Source organism: Diplotaxodon limnothrissa, linkage group LG15 (genome assembly GCF_057381915.1).
Source record: "Diplotaxodon limnothrissa isolate DT_005_m linkage group LG15, D_limnothrissa_male_GT1.1, whole genome shotgun sequence".
NCBI lineage: Eukaryota > Metazoa > Chordata > Actinopteri > Cichliformes > Cichlidae > Diplotaxodon > Diplotaxodon limnothrissa.
In genome coordinates this window covers 5,426,553-5,446,142 of record NC_140610.1, presented here as the reverse complement: position 1 = coordinate 5,446,142, position 19,590 = coordinate 5,426,553, and the positions used below count along the sequence as shown (strand labels likewise).

Genomic DNA, 19,590 nt, shown 5'->3' with positions numbered 1-19,590 from the left:
TTCAGAATTTTCAAATTGATTATGTCTCATTTCATAAATCATGACAGACTGCTCTTCCCTACAATGTGCCTTTATAGGGTAAAAGTCTCAGGTTCAGCAGTCGTGGCCCTGTATTTACTTGCTATTGGATCTATGGCACGGATCTAGTGATCATTTCAGTCACATACCTCTGGCTGTGAGTACAGAAGCACATCTCACCTGTTGCTCAAAACTTGTGTTTGCAAGGAGCAGCCAATCAGAATAATGTGGTTTAAAGGTGAAGATATAGAGAACTAAAACGGCTTATTTCAGACATGAATGAACTGAGATGTCGTACCAATTATGCCTAGTATGTGGTAAATTTTATTAAAAACAAAACAAAACAAAAAAACACCCAGCATGCCCCTGCGGGCGGTTTATCCTTCAAGCTCGGGTCCTCTACCAGAGGCCTGGGAGCTTGAGGGTCCTGCGCAGTATCTTAGCTGTTCCCAGGACTGCGCTCTTCTGGACAGAGATCTCCGATGTTATTCCCGGGATCTGCTGGAGCCACTCGCCTAGCTTGGGAGTCACCGCACCTAGTACTCCGATTACCACGGGGACCACCGTTACCTTCACCCTCCACATCCTCTCGAGCTCTTCTCTGAGCCCTTGGTATTTCTCCAGCTTCTCGTGTTCCTTCTTCCTGATATTGCTGTCATTCGGAACCGCTACATCGATCACTACGGCCGTCTTCTTCTGTTTGTCTACCACCACTATGTCCGGTTGGTTAGCCACCACCATTTTGTCCGTCTGTATCTGGAAGTCCCACAGGATCTTAGCTCGGTCATTCTCCACCACCCTTGGGGGCATCTCCCATTTTGACCTCGGGACTTCCAGGTTATACTCGGCACAGATGTTCCTGTACACTATGCCGGCCACTTGGTTATGGCGTTCCATGTATGCCTTGCCTGCTAGCATCTTGCACCCTGCTGTTAAGATTATAAATTATAGGAAGTGTGCATAAAGAAAAAGAAAAACCAGAGTGCGTGTGGTGATGTGATGTGTGTGAGAGTCCAGTCTTATAGTGATGTGTGTGGGAGAGTCCAGTCCTACACCTGGTTCAGGGCCCGAATAGCCTGGGGGAAGAAGCTCCTCCTCATTCTCTCTGTTTTGGCCTTAAGGGAGCGGAAGCGCTTCCCAGACCTCAACAGTGAGAAGAGTCCATAGTTGGGATGGGAGAGGTCCATCATAATCTTCCTAGCTTTGATCTTGCACCGCTTGGTGTAGATGGACAGCAGGTCAGGGAGCTCTGATTGAATGACGCGTTCGGCCGAGCGCACCACTCTTTGCAGATCTCGTCTGTCCTGCTTGGTGCTGTTCCCAAACCAGGTGCAGATGTTTGCCGTCAGGACGCTCTCGATGGTGCAGGAGTAAAAAGGAGTTACAACTGATTTTGACAGTTTCGGGAGTAGATTTAGTTGCAAGAAGTCTGCTTTCTCTCTGCATGTTCCTCTTACAGGCTACCTCCACCTAAACAGAGTTTATTTCAAATTATTTTTATCAAATAGTTTTTTTTATTGTATTTTATTTCATTTTATCGCTACACTTGAGTCTCACAGAATTTTAAAAAATCGTGTTTAATTTTCTTAAAATCGAATGTACATCAATTTTAACACTGGTTTCAATAAGTGCTCTGCAAGCAAAACATTATTTTGGCGTTATTCTTAAATTTTACTGAGTTAAGCGCATTTTAATCAGGCACCCTCCTCGCGTGATGTCACTACTTTCTGAAGGCCCCGCCCAGTCCAACAGGAAGACAACAGACCTGTAGTGGGATGCTAATTTGAGGCTGCTGGCGCTAATTATACGTACAGTTTTCGTCCAAAGCCGACGCAGCTTTTAAAATGCCATTATTTGATGGGCTCGGAAGCGGAGGAGAGAAGACTGCGATTGTTATTGACTTAGGAGCAGCATACACAAAGTGAGTATTAACCGTTAGCCCGCCCTGCTAATAGAGCCACTCAGCTAGCAAAATATGCTAAAATGCATCTTTGTTTTCTGAAATAACTCGCCCGCCTCTCAACTATAGGTTTATTTTAGGGAACTGAAGACTTAAAGTCTAACACATCGTTAAATTTGACCCCAAAAAACCTACTACAGTTTTGGTAGTGAATGCTGATGTGGGCTAGCTTGTTAGCCACGTAGCCAATGCTAGGCTAGGTTAAGTAACTGTCAGCATTCAGCTAGCATTTTTTTAAGTTAATGCCAAGTGCTATCAATGCTAATTTAATAATTTTAAAAGCTCTCTCATTAGACCTTAAACATTCTTCTTTCGGCTGCTTCTTTTAGAGCTCGCCAAAGCAGATCACCTGCCGTCTCTCATACCCTATTTCTAGGACTGCCTATCGCTGTCACACCAACTCTCTGCGTGTCCTCCTTCACTACATCTTCCCTGGCAGCTCCATTATCAACATCCTTTGTCCATCATCCCTCCTCTGCATATGTCTAAACAATCTAAACGTTGCCTCTGTAACTTCACAGTCACAGTCCTCACATGTGTTGTATATTAACGGGTATTTATAGTGAGCAAATGGATCTTTATTTACTGAAAGCATTTCAGTGTCATTTTTGTTATATTTTGCTGGAAGGCAAACAGACATTAAGTCATGTGAAGATCAAGAGGACTGTTATTATCTTCTCAAATACTGTCGTCTTTGTTTGCAGTTACTGCCACAGAACATCCAACATAAATATGCACTGTTGTTTTATTTACAACTAAACTGTGGTGCTTTTGCCCTTTTTATTAAATGACTGTGTCTTTTAGAAATACGTTTTTGGTTTTCATAAAGTTTGAGGGAACTAAAATTATAGTATTTAAAACAGTTACTGGTAATGATTATTATATAAATATTTATATTTTCAGCATCTCCTATTATGCTAGCTGACAGCTTCCTTTTCTCACAGATGTGGCTTTGCAGGGGAAACGGGGCCCAGGTTCATAATTCCGAGCGAGATCCGCAAACCGGGACAGCAGCAGGTGAGTCTGCCGTGTTCTGCAGTGGAATTATGTAGAATTATTTGTGGAAATGGAATAAACAAAAATATTTGGTATTTGATTTCTCATATTCAGGCAGTCAAAGTGGTTCAGTACAACATCAATACAGAAGAGCTTTATGTCATTCTCAAAGAGTTTATCCACATACTGTACTTCAGGTGAGATTCTTCTCCAATAAATGACTAGGTTATTGAAGTTCTTTTTTTCTTGCGGCTACATCACATCAGAGTTTGTTTTCCCATTTGCCTCATTAGGCACCTTCTGGTGAACCCTCGCGACAGAAGAGTGGTCATCATCGAGTCCATCCTCTGCCCATCCCACTTCAGGGAGACACTCACAAAGGTTTTCTTCAAACAGTTTGAGGTACGAAAGCAGAGACACGTGCTGGGATCAGACCAGTTAATATAAAGTATCTGTTTGCAACTCTGTGCACAAAAAACAAAAACCCAACACGACAGAGCACCATCAACTCTAAACAACAAGTCAGGAAAGATTTCTTTTCTCAGTTTGGTGCACAGCTGTCATGGAAGCATAAGCTTTGAGGTTGTGATGTGTGTCATCAAGTTCTTGGCACACGAGTGCACAAAAGTTGATTAGCAGAGAACAGCAGGTGTCCCCGTCATTCTACCTGCCCTAGTTCCCTGAACTGCTGCGCTTCTTCTCTCCTCCTGCAGCTGAGCTAAAACCACACTTGATGATCACAGTGTAATCCACTTAAAATTAGCTCTTGTGTAAATCCCTCCTTATATTTAATTAATTTGACCTGATTTAGAAGAGGTAACTAATGCATTTATTATGATAACTACTGTTACTTGATGCAGACAAATTATTTTGCCTATGGGTGCCTCATATTTAAGTTTTGTTTGTTTGTTTGTTTGTTTTTTGTAGTTCATGCTCAAGGTTGTGTATGAAAGTCATGGCATCATTGAGTATGCTCTATGTAATGGATAATAGGAAATAATAGTCAGTGTAATTAGATGCCTGACTCATAAATGACTGTTATCAGTGGCAATTGCATTGTCAGATGGGTAATAGATAGTAGCCTAATCTACATATCATGTTCAACACTTTAACAACCTGTTATTCAAATTTTACATGATTTCCACCTAAACTTTATAATAAACTAGAACAATCTAATAACTGATAAACAAAATGATTATGTTAACAAGGAAATTTTAGTTAGTAGAGGAATTTCTAAAGTTTTACTCCATGAATGATTTCATTTTCTAGGTGCCATCTGTGCTATTTGCTCCCAGTCACCTCATGGCCATCATGACTTTAGGCATCAACTCTGCACTTGTGATGGACTGTGGTTACACAGAGACGCTGGTGCTGCCTGTATCCTTTTCCCATCATGAGCGTGGTCTCTAGAACAGTGAACAATATGGTCTGCTATATACATGCTATATGTTTTAATTGATGCATCTTACACAAATTTAATATTTGGCAGGCATTATTGTACTGTTAGCTTCAGGTCTAGGACATTTATGATGCTGATCTTAACTCTGGAAATCAGGTTTGTGAGTGTACTCCTATTTTGCCAGCCTGGGAAGCTTTGCCTCTGGGAGGAAAAGGCATCCATAAGTAAGTACTAAAGGTTCTAACAGCATCAGTGTAGTGATTTGTACACATTTAACTGAGAAAATAATCCATCTGAGTCTCTCTTTCCTGCATCATGATTGAAAATCTCTGACTGTTGAATTGAATCATTTCAATCTCTTGTTTCGTTGCATAAAATGCATGTGTTTGTTTATTGTAGGGAGTTAGACAGCTTTCTCGTGGAACAGTGCACCGTGGACACAGACACAACCACAGGGCAGAGCGTACAAGCCGCCATTGGTAAATACAGAAAGTCAGCACATACCGTCTGTCCTCTTCTTTTAAATGGGGACACTTGTGAAGGCATAACTCTGTTATGGACTGCTGATTGGTTTTTACAGTGCCAAGAATAGAAGAATTTAATGGCTGTGACCCATTATGTAGCATTTACTATTCATAGGGAGAACTTGTTTCTGTGTGACATTTGAGTGAATCGCTTTTTCAGTTTGTGAATTATGCATTATGCATACAGTCTATTTTAGAGATTCTCTCCACACTTTTTCTTGATGGAGGGAACCAGACTGAGTATATTGAGTTGAGCTGTGAGATCTACAGCTGCAGCAGAATGAGAAAAAAAAAAAAAAAAAAAAAAAAAAAAATATATATATATATATATATATATATATATATATATATATATATATTTGAGTATATATATCGGAGCACTAGGTGCGGTGACTCCCAAGCTAGGCGAGTGGCTCCAGCAGATCCCGGGAAAAACATCGGAGATCTCTGTCCAGAAGAGCGCAGTCCTGGGAACAGCTAAGATACTGCGCAGGACCCTCAAGCTCCCAGGCCTCTGGTAGAGGACCCGAGCTTGAAGGATAAACCGCCCGCAGGGGCGTGCTGGGTGTTTTTTTTTTTTTTTATATATATATAAAAATTTAAAAAGACAACAGGGTGTCTGTCTAGATGGGTCATAAAACATCTCTGCAGTGAGCACAAAGCCACTAAGATCTCTGTAATTAACTCTCTACCACTGACTTTGAAACTGTATTTCCCCAAAACTGTGTAATGATAGTAGTGCCAAACACCAAAAAAGTCTCTGTTTCAGCAGTGGTGGCTTTTCCTGAAGTTTTTCATAGCTGGATTCGTTTCAGACCCAGCAGTCACACTTGTCCTCTGCTGCAGTATCGGCTTCTCTAAGTGCTGATTCAGCATCATAAATCAAACGGGAAAGAGAAATAGGAAAATTGGCTGATTGATGCATAAGTAAATTCAAGGAACTGAATGTTCATTTCTTATATTCCATTTTTAATCTCTTAACCAGGGACTATCCCAGAAGAAACAGTGGAAGACATCAAGGGTAGGTTTGACTGACATTCCTTATTTATGCCATCCTTGAGCACCATGGACAGTCTATACACAAACAAATCTGTCTGTCCATCCTTCATCCCCTGGAATATTCTTGCAGCGAGGTTGACCTACATTTTCTAATCAACAGAATTCCTTGTTTTTACTCTGAGAACAGTTTGAGACCTGTCTGTGTTTCTAGGATGTGGAGGCTACAGCCTTTTTGTTGGTAGACAAAAGTGTGTCTTTTAATTTTTTTACAAGTAAAAAATTCCTTTGCCTTTTGTGTGGCTTTTTTCTGGAACAATGAACGATTAAGAATAGGCGAAACACCCATCCACTTATTTTTATAATGATGCAAAAGTATAATTTACTGAGACTGTGCTGCAAAATGGGGTTGTCAGCTATGTAATAAATGTTTCATTTAGGCTTATTTGGGTCTTTATGTCTTTTTAATTCATTGTAAGTCATGAACAAAAACCACAGTTATGGAAGGAGTGAAAGGAAAATACTTCAACTCCTTATGCTTGGTCGCAAACATTCTTGTCTACAAGTTTGGTTATGTGACCGCCAGTGCTGTTTTGTTTCCTGCAGTGAGAACTTGCTTTGTCAGTGACCTGCAAAGAGGCCTCAAAATCCAAGAAGCCAAATTTAACTTGGATGGCACAGCAGAGGTAAGTCAGCTCTTTGTATGCTGCTTACCACAACTGCCCAAACATTTGTGCTGAGTAAATGACAAATGCTGCACTTTTTAATGAAACACTTTTAAATGTGTTCATAGCGGCCCGCCCCTCCTCCAGATGTCGATTACCCGCTTGATGGAGAGAAAATCCTGCATATCAAAGGATCCATCAGGTATGCTGTCATAGTCTGCTTAAAGAAAGAGTTGGACAGAGAGAGCCTTCTATTTTCCTGTAACGTTATACAGCTTCAGGTATTTCCACGTGTTCTTATAATTAAAATGACTGTGTAATCACCCTCAGCTTGCTGTTATAATTATCATAAAGCCATTTTCTCCTTTTTTCCAGGGACTCAGTGATGGAGATTCTGTTTGAACAGGACAACGAGGAGAAGAGTGTGGCCACTCTGATACTCGATACTCTGGTTAAGGTAAAGACAAGTTTCTCATTTAGTCATAGTAATGTGTATCGTTAATATGTTATCTGTGCTGATACTTACTGAAAGTACTATTTATACCTTGGTATAAATATATGTTATATGGTTTTTGGCTACTTTTGAGACATTGGCAAGCTATTGTGGTCATGAGGACCACTAACAGCAGAGATCATACTAGCTTGGGCTAGTCGTTTTAAGAAAAGCTTTCACTCCACATGTTTTGATGCATGATCAATCATCCAGGTAAGGCAATCTTTGAAAGTTGTTTCTGGACGTAGCCTCTACTGAAAAACATCCATCCTGGACAGGGAGGAACGCTGGTTTGAGCGTGGAGTCAAGGGGGCCATTTACATGAAAAGGGAAAGACCATCTGTGAATCGAGGAGGAGGCCTAAGGGTCCATCTTTCACCATCTTAGAATGCTGTGATTGCAACCGTTGCCCATCTGTCTGGAAATGGTACTCATGAACATTGATCAATGGTCTTTGATCAGTGGTTGTTGATCAGTGGTCATGACAATTTGCATATTAATGATCAAGGAACTGACCTCCCAGCCCATTGTTAGTGGTGCTGGTTTCAGTCATTTTGCAAATGTAGTGTTTATAAGTTTGGGGAAACTTGCAGTCAGGTGAGACTGAAGAAGTCATTTGGATGAGTGACGAAACGTTTCTCCCATTGAAAACGCTTCATCCAGATGAACAGAATCAACCTTTTGGGATTTTGGACATAGTGTTCTCAGTTGGATAAACTCGGGGTTGGGGGAAAATCAATACAGCACAGTGTCGTGATATTTTGTGTGGTGATATTGTATCGATACAGAGGGTCAGAATGTAGACATTTTATTTAATAAATTAAAATACTCTGGGAATACTACAAACAAGACAGCTAACTCGCATTAAATTCCCTCTACTGAACAAAACATCCAACACTGGACACATTCCTACCTAAAATTCAGAACAAGCTAATGGCTCAGTCACACACTAAAACCCCTTGCATTTAAAAATAAATAAATGAATTGGTGGTTGCTTCCAGATTTTACTACATTTTTTTCCCCCCCCCCCACAACTTGTGGTGACTACACGGTTTTGTAAACTTGACAGTGTCGCACACTCACAACCACTTTACATCACAAATCTATTTTACAGTTCTCACTAAGTCTTTATCAGTGACCACATCTCGAGGGAACTCAACTCAACTCAGCTGGCTTTCAGCTGGTTGCATTCTTGTTATTCCTGAAGAGCACAAAGGTTACTAAGGAAAAATTTATATTTTAAAAGTGAACTGCTGTTAAATGTGATTTCTGCGTATGTAGGCAGCAACAGATGTATTATCAGAAACAGATTGCATGTAATTGCCAACTTGACCCCTTTCAATTGTAGACGAATAGCAAACCTACTCTGTCTTATGGCAACATTTATGGCAGGTTTTACTCTGTGTTGGTGTGCTTTACAGTCGCATTATGCAGCAAGACATAACCTAAGTGAGCTAACATTATCTTATTGGATAAAACGGATACTGGGAAGTTAAACGTGGAGGAAATAATTTGCAGTTGAAAAAGATGATGGTGTCACTGAATTACTCAGCTTATTGCGAAATGTTAAAAATTGCGGCAATATATTATCACGGGTGAAGTATTGTGTTAATGTTGTATCGTCAGCTGTCTGGTGATTTCCATCTCTAGGGGAAGCAGTTTTTCACTCATCCAAGTGACTCCTTCAGTCTCAGCTGTCTGCAGGTTTCTCCAACTTTATAAACAGTATATTTGCATAATGAGTGAAACCAGCACCACTATCAATGAGCTCAGTTTCATGATCGTCAATATGCAAATTGTCATAACCACTGATCAGTCTCCAAGAGTGCCATTCACTCTTGGAGAGTTGGGGAGTGACTGTAATCACAGCATTGTAAGATATTGAATAATGTACCCTAGGCGCCCTCCTCGGTTCAGAGATGGTCTTTCCCTTTTCACCTAAAAGGCTTCCTTGATTCCCTGTTTAGTAACAAGAACCACTGGCCTGTAGGTGTAAACACAGCTCCAAATACTCTTTGCACACAAGTACTCACATTGTCCAGCACTGAAATCTTTTCCCCAGTGAACTTGGTGAAAGTCATGTCATGCTTGTTTTGTCCTGTATCACTTTCCCTTGTCTACCATTCGTGAACAGGTTTTCTTTAAGTGTGTTTAGTGCAGTCCTCTAACAACCCGTGGCAGCCGTTTGTCACTTACTGGAGAACAGAAACTAATGCTGTTCCAACTTGATGACTACAGACGTGTTTTAAAAATGATAATTGTGTGGATGCTTTAAGCAAGACTTAAGGCTTGTCCCGATATATCTTCAGACACTCCTGATGCTCACAATTCAAGAATTTTTTTCTCACCTATTACCGTTCTGAAATGAGTTAGACTTGTTTGAGGGTAGGAAATTTGTCCCCCGCTCAGATTTCTTCAGATTTCAAACTCTGGAAATGAGGCACTTTTTTTCTCTTGTCATATCTTTTTGATGGATTTCCACAGATCCCTGAAAATTTCCATGACTATTCACCAAAGCCTGCTGTTTCTTACGGTGAAAGAATGATTTTGATGCTCCATATAGATTTAGAGTTACCAAAGGTTGTTTGAGAGCAAGTCAAGGCAGTTTTTGGTTCGCCTCTACTCAGTTACAGTGTATATGGGTGGCTGTAGCTCAGGTGGCAGAGCAGGTCAGCCACTAATCAGAAGGTCGGTGGTTCGATCCCAGGCTGCCTCCTGGTTGCATGCCAAATATCCTTGGGCAAGATACTAACCCCATGTTTGCCTACTGGTGGTGGTCAGAGGGCCCGGTGGCGCCAGTGTCCGGCAGCCTCGCCTCTGTCAGTGCGCCCCAGGGCAGCTGTGGCTACAATGTAGCTTGCCATCGCCAGTGTGTGAATGTGTGTGTGAATGGGTGAATGACTGAATGTAGTGTGAAGCGCTTTGGGGTCCTTAGGGACTAGAAAAGCGCTATACAAATGCAGGCCATTTACCATTTACCATATTACAAGTCATATATCTTTAATAATTTATATTTTATCTCTGAATTATGAAGACCTGAAGATTCCCCCATCTCTTCTGAACAAAACAATACCTGAATGACCGTTCTAGCCTCTACGGTTAGGAAATTATGGCCATTTGTTCAAGGGGAATCCTGAATGTCAGTTACTGTAATCTGATTACTTTTTCAAGTAACTAGTAAAGTAAGGGATTACTATTGCAAAAACGGTAATTAGATTACCGTTACTTTCCCGTAGGAACGCTGCGTTACTGCGTTACTAAAACCGTGATTTTTTTGCGAGAATGTCTCACGACAGTGACGTAAGCGAGTGCGCCGTTAGTGACAACAGCTGTGTGCAGATCAACAATGGATCACATATCGATTGTGGGAGAGAGTATGAGCGTGCAGCGTTTAAAGCGTGGAAGTACTGACCTTACTTTGATTTTGATTCCATAAAAAGTGACAAAAACATTAGCGTCCATCGTGCGTGGGAAGAAAACTTCTTTTTACAGCGAAAAAACCCCTAAACTTCCGAGCAAGCACCGAGTGCGCTACGACGTAATGGGAAATTCACAGAGAAACTCGCGGATTCTTCCACTGACCGCGGCACACCTGCACCAGGGTAAACCTCCGCCTACCGCAGTCCTGCTTTACAGGTGAAAATAGAGCAACAGGACCGCTGAGTCTTTGACTTTATTTATTTTCTGCTGTGTTTTACTTGCATTTATTTGAAAGACTGAGTGTAAACACAAAAAATATTTTATTTTATGTGCTGGAATGTGCAGAAAATAGGTTTAAATGTTAAACTAATTTATTCAAGTCAGAGAATGTTGCATATAATTAAATTTTTGCTTGATGCATAAAGTTAAAATATTAAAACTGATAAAACAAGTTAAAAAAAGAGACTTTTCCATTTGATTACATTTTGTATGATGGATTATGTAGAAAAAGTAGAATTGGGCTGAAAGATCTATCGCTTTATCACCTCTTCAGGTTGTAAATCGTGTTTTTAAAAAGTAACTATGTAATTAATTACTTTGAAAATAAGTAATCAGTAAAGTAACGGGATTACTTTTTGGGGGAAGTAATCAGTAATTAGTTACAGATTACTTTTTTCAAGTAACTTGACCAACACTGCTCCTCAATCATAGTATTTCTGCTAAAGCACAGTACTTCTGCTACATCATAGTATTTCTGCTAAATCATAGTATTTTTGCTAAAATAATGGTATTTGTGCAAAATCATGGTTTTGGGGCCAAATCATAATATTTCCGTTATGTTATAGTATTACTACTAAGTGGAGGAATTTCTGTTATGTTATAGTATATGTGCTGAATATATTATATGTGCCAAATCATAGTATTTATCCCAAATTATAGTATTTATGCCAAATTACAGTATTTCTGCTAAAAAGCAGAAATAGTACCTTTTAGCAGGAATTTCTGCCAAAAGATAGTATTTCTGCTAAATCAGAGTATTCCTGCCAAATCATAGTATTTGTACTGAAACATAGAACTTCTGCCCAATCATAGTATTTGTACTAAATGATAGTACTTGTGCCAAATCATAGTATTTGTGCCAAAGCATCGTATTTGTATGGAGTCATAGTATTTCTTCTAAATCATAGTATTTCAATCAAATCTCAGTAGTTGTTGTTAAAACGCAGTATTATTGCCAAATCATAGTATCTGTACCCAATCATAGTATTTCTGCTAAATCATAGCATTTGTGCCAAATCATGGTATTTGTGCAAAAATATTGCATTTCTGCTAAATCATAGTATTTCTGTAATCTTATAGTACTTGTACTCAATTATAGTATTTGTGACAAAGTTTAGTATTTGTACCAAAACATAGTATTACTGGTAAATCATAGTATTTGTGCTAAAACATAGTATTTCTTCCAAATCACAGTATAATTGCACAATAAAGGTTCTTGAGCCACTACTCGCCTCTGTCAGTGCGCCCCAGGGCAGCTGTGGCTACAATGTAGCTTGCCATCGCCAGTGTGTGAATGTGTGTGTGAATGGGTGAATGACTGAATGTAGTGTAAAGCGCTTTGGGGTCCTATGGATTAGAAAAGCGCTATACAAATGCAGGCCATTTACCATTTACCATTTACATCAGTGTTTGTGCTAAAACATAGTATTTGTGCCAAATCTTAGTATTTCTTCTAAATCCTAGTAATTCTGCTCAATGATAGAATTTCTGCTGTGCTGTAGTACTTTTTTGCTAGATTGTAGTACTTCTGCTAAGTCAAAGTATTTCATGTAAATCATAGTATTTCTACCAACTCCCAGTGTTTCTGCTAAATCATAAATAATGTTTTAGCACAAATTGTATGATTTGGCTCAAATACTATGATTTGGCAGAATTTTCTGTGTTTCAGCACAAATGCTATGATTTGGCAGGAAAAAAATATTATTTAGTATAAATACTAAGTTTTAGCAGAAATACTATGTTTAAACTTTAAAAAATTCTGCTATTTCTGCTAATGTGTGTTATTGAAATGAATGGAACACATTATCAATGTGGTCACTGATTTTGCATGCCGGGTTGAGCTGTGTTTTAGCTCAGTGAGATGAGCTTCCGTTCTCAGACTGGGAGGCCCGGGTTCAAATCCCGCTTATGGCAACATTTCTTTCGGTTAACAGTTAAACTTTTTTAACTCTTTTCAGCAGAAATTCTGCTTTTTCAACTCTTTTCAGCAAAATTTTCAGCCTTTTCACCTCTTTTTAGCACAAATCTCAGCTCTTTTCAGCAGAAATTCTGCTGATTCACCTCTTTTCTGCAAAGTTTTAGCCTTTTCACCTCTTATCACCACAATTCTCTGCAGCTTCTGCTCATTTCAGCAGAATTATCAGTCTCTCCACCTCTTCTTTGTGTGAGAGAGTTTGGCGCAGTGAGATGAGTAGCCGCCTTGAGACCAGAAGGGCCAGGTTCGAATCCTGCTCAGGGCAACGTTTTTTGTTTTTTTTTTTCCAACTTTTTCAGCTTTTTTCAGCAGACATCTTCAGCGTTAAGGCATCCACACAGCATTTTCGCAGGAAATGTATATTTTTCTAGTGATAATTGACTTGAAGTGGAAACGGTGGCATTTTTTGTTTTGTAAAACCCATCCGCACTGGAAACTCCCACCAAAGCAAAATACTCATACTTGCTGCACTGCTCCTGTAAAACAAAAGGGAAAAAAAGGAGTTGATAAGCTTTCCAGAGGTTGCCGGTGTCACTACTTACACAACGCTGCCTTATTACATCTAATGTTTTGGATTTGGATGCATTTGCATTAAACACATTAAAGTGAGCCAACACTTTTAAAGATCCTGCTCTATGAGCCATGACTGGAGTGCACTGACTGTAAACACGGGGCAACTTAAAATGTGTTTGCTTGCCCCTGCTAGCCTTGTTTTTATAAGAGGAAGGTTCTGTCAGCTCTCTCAGATTGAATTTTTCCTAAATACGAGGAGCATCGAAGTTTGTCCAGGCATTTACTGATTCTGAGCCTGTTTGCAAATCCCATTTAATTCCAGACCCCTGTACCATCACTGTCAGCTCTGTATCATAGCATGATGCCATTTAGAGCAGGGCGATATGGCCAAAAATATTTATCACGATATATATTTGAAAATTTGCGATAACGATATAACTGACGATATAATTGATGCAAGACAAAATACAACTCCACAACATTACTAGTGCAAAAAGACAACCTTCCTTTTATTTTCACTTAAACAAGAAGCTGGTTTTTATGTACATTAAAGCTATATAAAAATTTAACAGTGCGAATACAAATTCCTTGCTGAAAGTTTAACCAAAAGGCATTTCCAGTAGAAATGGGCTGACATATCCTGAGCATAACCATGTATAATATCCACTGAAGTTAAAAAGAGGTGCTTTGCAACATTAAACTGCAGTGTGCAGTACGTATTTTTCGGACCATAAGGTGCATGGGATTATAAGGCACATTAAGCGAAACAAGGCAGTCAGATAAATCAAACTTTATTAAACTCATTCTTCTTGCTTCCTCCACTTCTGTACCATTGATTCATTAATGTTGAATTCTCTGGCAGCTGCTCTATTCCCATGTTGTTGCAGTACATTAATGACTAACCTCGTATTGTGGATGGATTATCTCAGTTGTTATTGTAACACACCCCAAGCAAGAGGGCGGCTGACAGATTATGTCTGGTTCTGAAAAAAACAGATAAATTATGAGATGGACGACAGGTAGTGTGTTTCCTCTCTCGCTTCTGCCAGATCTTTATTTAAACACATTCATGTGTTCACAACAGGTTGCAAAAACTTCTTAACATCTCTGTCTCACATTCCCAAAGCCCAAAATCAGAATAAACTAAAATAGTATAATAATAGTATAAACAAAAATCTAAACCGTCATCTCTGTTGTTTGTTACTAAGAGCTATAAATCACACTTTTTTTCACACATCGTTTGATAAAGCAAACATTCCAGTATTGTACCATATACTAATGGCGTATCTGTGTAGTGGAAATCTCCACATCAACATTGCAGAGCGATCAGAATTATTATAGGTTATTACACTAACTTTAGACAATAACAGTGACAACATATCAAACTGTCTCTGCGAACACATTAACTCAAATATACAGGAGCCGTGGTATACCTTTGTTACAAGAGGGTGCCTTAAGTTTAGAAAACAACAAAGCTAACAGCTACTCTAGGATGTGGCGAGCTAAGCTAGCTCCTACTCTCGATCGTAACACATTTCAATGAGCAAAACAGACGAATACAGATCCCAGCAAAACAAACTGCTGGTCAGGTTTTACCCTTATTTGGCATGTAAATTATGTGGACCACATGTGTGGCCTTATTACTTACTAACCTGAAAAAAACAGATAAATTATGAGATGGACGACAGGTAGTGTGTTTCCTCTCTCGCTTCTGCCAGATCTGAAGACGAGCAGTAGCGTCACACTAAACCATCTCACTGGGGCGGAAGTGCCCCCTTGTGGCGTAACTAGGGATCACACCACATGTTGGATCTCCAACAAAAATCACAAGATTAAGGCCCTTCCTTAACAAAACTACACCTAAAAGCTTAAATCACATAATGTGACCACACATTACAGTGTGTCACATTATGGATTATCTCAGTTGTTCTCCTGACTGAAGTTTGGTCCGTTTACAGCATCCTGCCATGCGATTGCATTTGTCTCTAACTATCAGGCACGTTAACTTTTATAAGTGGAAAAGTGTTACTGTTCGTCCTCCAGCTTCACTGTTTATGTCATGCTAACATAGCTGTGTCGCTAGCGATCACGTAGCACATCATTATATAGCAGCTAGCCCAACTTCAGTAACCCTACAAACGTCACTGCTGTTTAGTTTCCCGTCTTCATTTATGTTGGAAGTGATAGCAGAGCTGTACGTTTGAATTTATTCAGAAATCTCTCAGTCAGAACATGCTATATCATGCTTGGGTAACTAGCGAAACTAGCGAGCTAACTTCCGCTAGCTTCCTGCTAACTTCTAACTCCGTTAAATGTAATAAATTTTGTTTTCATGGATGCCTGGAAGTTAAACTTCATAGTTACACCTGGTAAAGCAGCAATGCTGATCGTTTTATTAAAGATGAAAGAATTTAGACAGTTTTTAAACTCTCAGTGATGCTGCAGTGTTCGTTTGACCTGAAGGTACGGAGTTTAGGACCCAGATTACTCCCAGATTTAAGAGCATCTTAGTCCGACAAATACGACAATAACGACGGCCGCTTGCATGTTCTGCAAAAAAATGTGCTTTGTCGTGTATCTGACGGACAAACGCCAAACCAGTTCCACATCACTGAAGTTGCACCATTTTTACAAACCAATTCTGGTTCATCTGTTTCACTCAACAATCGGCCATGTGCGTATGAAAACAAAGGCACTGCGCATGCGCGTTTTACTCCCATTCTATCGCGATATTTCATTTTCCTATCGTTGCCTAACATTATACCGGTATTACCGTGAACGGTATAATATGGCCCAGCCCTAATGCCATTCTCACTCTCCTTCTTACTTGGGGAATATGAGTACCTAGTTTGGCTGAGCGTTTGACCTTGACCTTCAGTGTTAGAGCAAGGTCAAACAGCATGGAGCATTTTGAAATCTCAAGTGTTTACAGCTTTTTGAATCATTTGGGTAAAAATCATAAAAAATACCATTTTAGGTTGTTACTCGAGGTTGTCAGGCAGAGGTCATACATCAGCATGTGGTTACAAAAAGCAAGCTTTTATAAAAGTTTTAAAAGTATGTTGTGATAGAGGCATTATCAGACATCAAAGTTTGGGGGAGTTGCACTCTGCGTGCTCTTGTTATTACTAGTAACTCATTTGATATAGTTTAAAATTGAGTTAAACTGAGTATTAGCACCACCCGTGACCAACATGACCAGATTTTGATAGAACATCTGTTAGATTGGGAATAGTGAAGGTGGGAGTGATCTCTGTCAGCCTAATCTAATGCATACAGTCCCGCCCGTCGATTCTACAACGTTTGTTCACACTATTTGGTGTGCTTCAGCTCAGTGTGTTATGTACTATAATGCAGGCTTCATAATTCCTTTGATTTTTGCTTCATTGATCTTTCCTAGTGGTGGATTTTAGTTTGTTCCTTGCTCTCCTTTACTGAACCTTTAGCATCTCTGGCTGGAGGAAGTTAGCAACCCCCGCAGCGTCGTTCTGCACATTATCCAGCAGTTAAACGGGCTGTGCAGTTTGACTTTGTTTGGCTGCTGTGATGCAACCATTCAATGCAACTAAAAGCATTGTTGCTCTTCACTACGGGGATCCAGTCAGTCCAGAACAGCCTATTTAAACTCATAAACCCAAACAGCCGACTTCACACAACTTCACACTTTTACTGTAATGATGTAAACGTTTAAGTCGGATGTTACACAATAGTGAACTGCTCATAATGTTCTGATGTATTGCAGCTCCCCTGAGACCACTCACAATAACGTCACAGTCCCTGTTATGTATCATGTTGTTTTAGCCCATTTTACCAGAATCCTTCTGTAATGCTGGGATGACTCCCACCTCCTGCCTCTTTTTCCCCGTAGCAGCAGTCGGATAGTGAAGAACAGATGTTTTCCACCGTTGTTGTTTTTTTTTTGTTTGTTTTTTTTTGTTTTTTTTCCCAAAATATCTGTTTGTGTTTGTTTTAGTGCCCCATCGACACCCGTAAAGTGCTCTCTGAGAACCTGGTGGTGATCGGAGGCACCGCCATGCTGCCCGGCTTCCTGCACCGCCTGCTGGCAGAGATTCGCCTCCTGGTGGAGAAACCCAAATACAGTAACGTGCTGGCCAGCAAGAGCTTCCGTATTCATTCTCCCCCTGCAAAGCCCAACTGCACTGCGTGGCTTGGAGGTCAGATATGAAATTAAATTGAATATTCATGCTGAAGTGAAGGCTTGTGGATTAAAAAATCCATCACAATCATCACTTCTGATAAAACACACTGCCAGCATTTTTCTACTTTTAAGTAAGAAAAAAAGTTTGTGGCTCCTCTTGTAACATTTGTAAACTCCTCACCAGGTGCCATCTTTGGAGCCCTTCAGGACATCCTAGGCAGCAGGTCTGTGTCACGGGACTACTACAACCAGATGGGGCGAATCCCAGACTGGTGCTGCTTGAGCTCCCCTCCTCCCGAGTCTTTGTATGAAGCAGGAAAGACCCCTCCTCCACTGATGAAGAGAGCCTTCTCTACAGAGAAGTAGAATATATTAATTCCAACATTTCAGTAATCTGTAACATAACATCACAACACTTGAAGTTCACTCTTAACGACACAAACAGCTCAACGTGTTTTTAATGTCAGGTCATCAACCTTACAGTTATTGTATGTGTTTTTATTTTGACTGTTTGATCAGGCAAGCAGAGTTTTGGAAAGAATATCAAAAGAAAAGAGCAGATGTTTGGATTTTTCAGCATTTGGAATATTTTTGCACATGAATTCTCGCTCTATTAAATCTGGAATATTGTCTGAGCTCCACGAAGCTGCGTCTTCTGTTAAAGCCTCATTTAGCGAGATGCTAAATCTGTATGTACTTCTCTCACTCTGATCCACACCTCCTGTTTTATTTTTTTTTTGGTTGGTTTTTTTGTTTTGTTTTTTATTTTCCTGTACTGTTTTTGCACTTAAAGTGAGTCGCACAATCCACTGAAAAGTTTCTAGTCACTACCAAGGTAAACTTAGTCATTGATTTGTCAGCAGACTTACAGAAAATGCTGCTGTGTAAGTCATTTATTTTGGTCACAAGCTACGCTTCCTGCTTCTATTTAGTGGGTCAGCGTGATGCAAAGTGTTTGCCCACACGTACGCTGAGAAGATTTGTGTGTGTGTGTGGTGTTTTATCGTGTTGTTCTGTAGTCCTCAAACCCTGTGGAAATACACAGTCAAACATGCTTTCAGTGATTTTTCTCCCATGAAAAGTGGTAACTGTAATGTTTTATAAATAAATATCCAGACTGACAGGAGGATGTTTGTGTAGTTCTGGGATTAAAAAAGAAAAATGAAGAAATTGAGTTATATCCACTGCCTCTGCACTCGTGCTGCACTGTGTTTAGATGACGGTGTAGGTTATGTTCTTATTCAGCCCTGCCCCGACACACTGTTAATGCCTGCATGTCCTGGAACCGAGTCACATCTGTTTGGCCTTTTGGGTCACATTAATCACTCAGTGCTGCTCTGTCTGACGGCTTGGGAACCAGTAGCATTTACCCACAATGCACCTGTATATCAAGACTGGCAAACAAAATTGTGGGAAATCAAATGTTTGGATTTCAGTGACAGGAATAAACACTGAGTGATGCAGATGAAACGAAGGTGTGCATTTGTTTCTTTTTCATTTTCTTTAGTGACGGCAGTAAGCCGTCATTTCAATTTGGAGTGTAAAGTGAAAGCTTTGGTGAATGCTCAGGCACAGGCAGAAGTTTGATCGTACATGAATGATCCTTTACTGAACATCAACTAAAAACAGACTTGCCCACATCTGCACATACAGAGCAGCGCTGTCCCACCTGCTCCCTCTGCTGCAGCTGAGGGAAACCCCACGTTCCCCTGAATAGAAGTGGGACTGGAGTATCAGCGTGGTTCCCAGAGACAGGAAACAGCAGCTGTCCGTCTCTCTGTCTGACCTCTTGTCTATCTGATTTGGAAGCCTAGGTGGGAACTTGGAAAGGGGACTCCCCAGATATTGGTTCAGCCCTTCCTTTTAGATTGCAATAAGCGGTCATTACACAAAATCTTTATTTGATCAAAAAGGATCGGTTATGACTTTTTATAATTTTAACCATATGAATTCACCATATGTGCAAGTAATGTGAGCCAAAAGCTCAGGCTTCACTTTTTTCTATACTCAAAATCTTTGACGTTAATGAGATCAGACAGCCCTTATGCAGTCATTTTAGCCATAGAGCTGTGGCTGTCAGCATGGAAGCCATTCAAACCTTCTGTTTGTAAGAGGCAGCCAGTCAAAAGAAAGTTGGTTTAAAAGGTAAGGAAGGGAAACTACACTAAAACAGCCTATTTCATACAGTGGATG

General features: G+C 40.1%; 1 protein-coding gene across 1 annotated transcript; it reads left to right on the top strand.

Moving 5' to 3' along the window:
* Nucleotides 1-1,759: 1,759 nt before the first annotated feature.
* Nucleotides 1,760-18,857, top strand: actr10 (actin related protein 10). The gene is made up of 13 exons (XM_085372303.1): nt 1,760-1,939; nt 2,923-2,995; nt 3,089-3,171; nt 3,268-3,376; nt 4,244-4,351; nt 4,530-4,597; nt 4,773-4,852; nt 5,883-5,918; nt 6,500-6,579; nt 6,687-6,760; nt 6,934-7,015; nt 17,212-17,413; nt 17,582-18,857. Exons 1-13 carry the CDS (start codon nt 1,863-1,865, stop codon nt 17,761-17,763), a joined length of 1,254 nt encoding a protein of 417 aa, XP_085228429.1. The 5' UTR covers nt 1,760-1,862; the 3' UTR covers nt 17,764-18,857.
* The last annotated feature ends 733 nt before the right edge of the window (nt 18,858-19,590 follow it).

What these genes read in the sequence shown, in the direction of transcription:
- actr10 (XM_085372303.1), top strand. Translation starts at nt 1,863, where the DNA reads ATGCCATTATTTGATGGGCTCGGAAGCGGAGGAGAGAAGACTGCGATT. An exon ending in GAGCGTACAAGCCGCCATTG is followed by an intron (nt 4,853 to 5,882) that starts GTAAATACAGAA and finishes TCTCTTAACCAG; the next exon opens with GGACTATCCCAGAAGAAACA. An exon ending in AACAGTGGAAGACATCAAGG is followed by an intron (nt 5,919 to 6,499) that starts GTAGGTTTGACT and finishes TGTTTCCTGCAG; the next exon opens with TGAGAACTTGCTTTGTCAGT.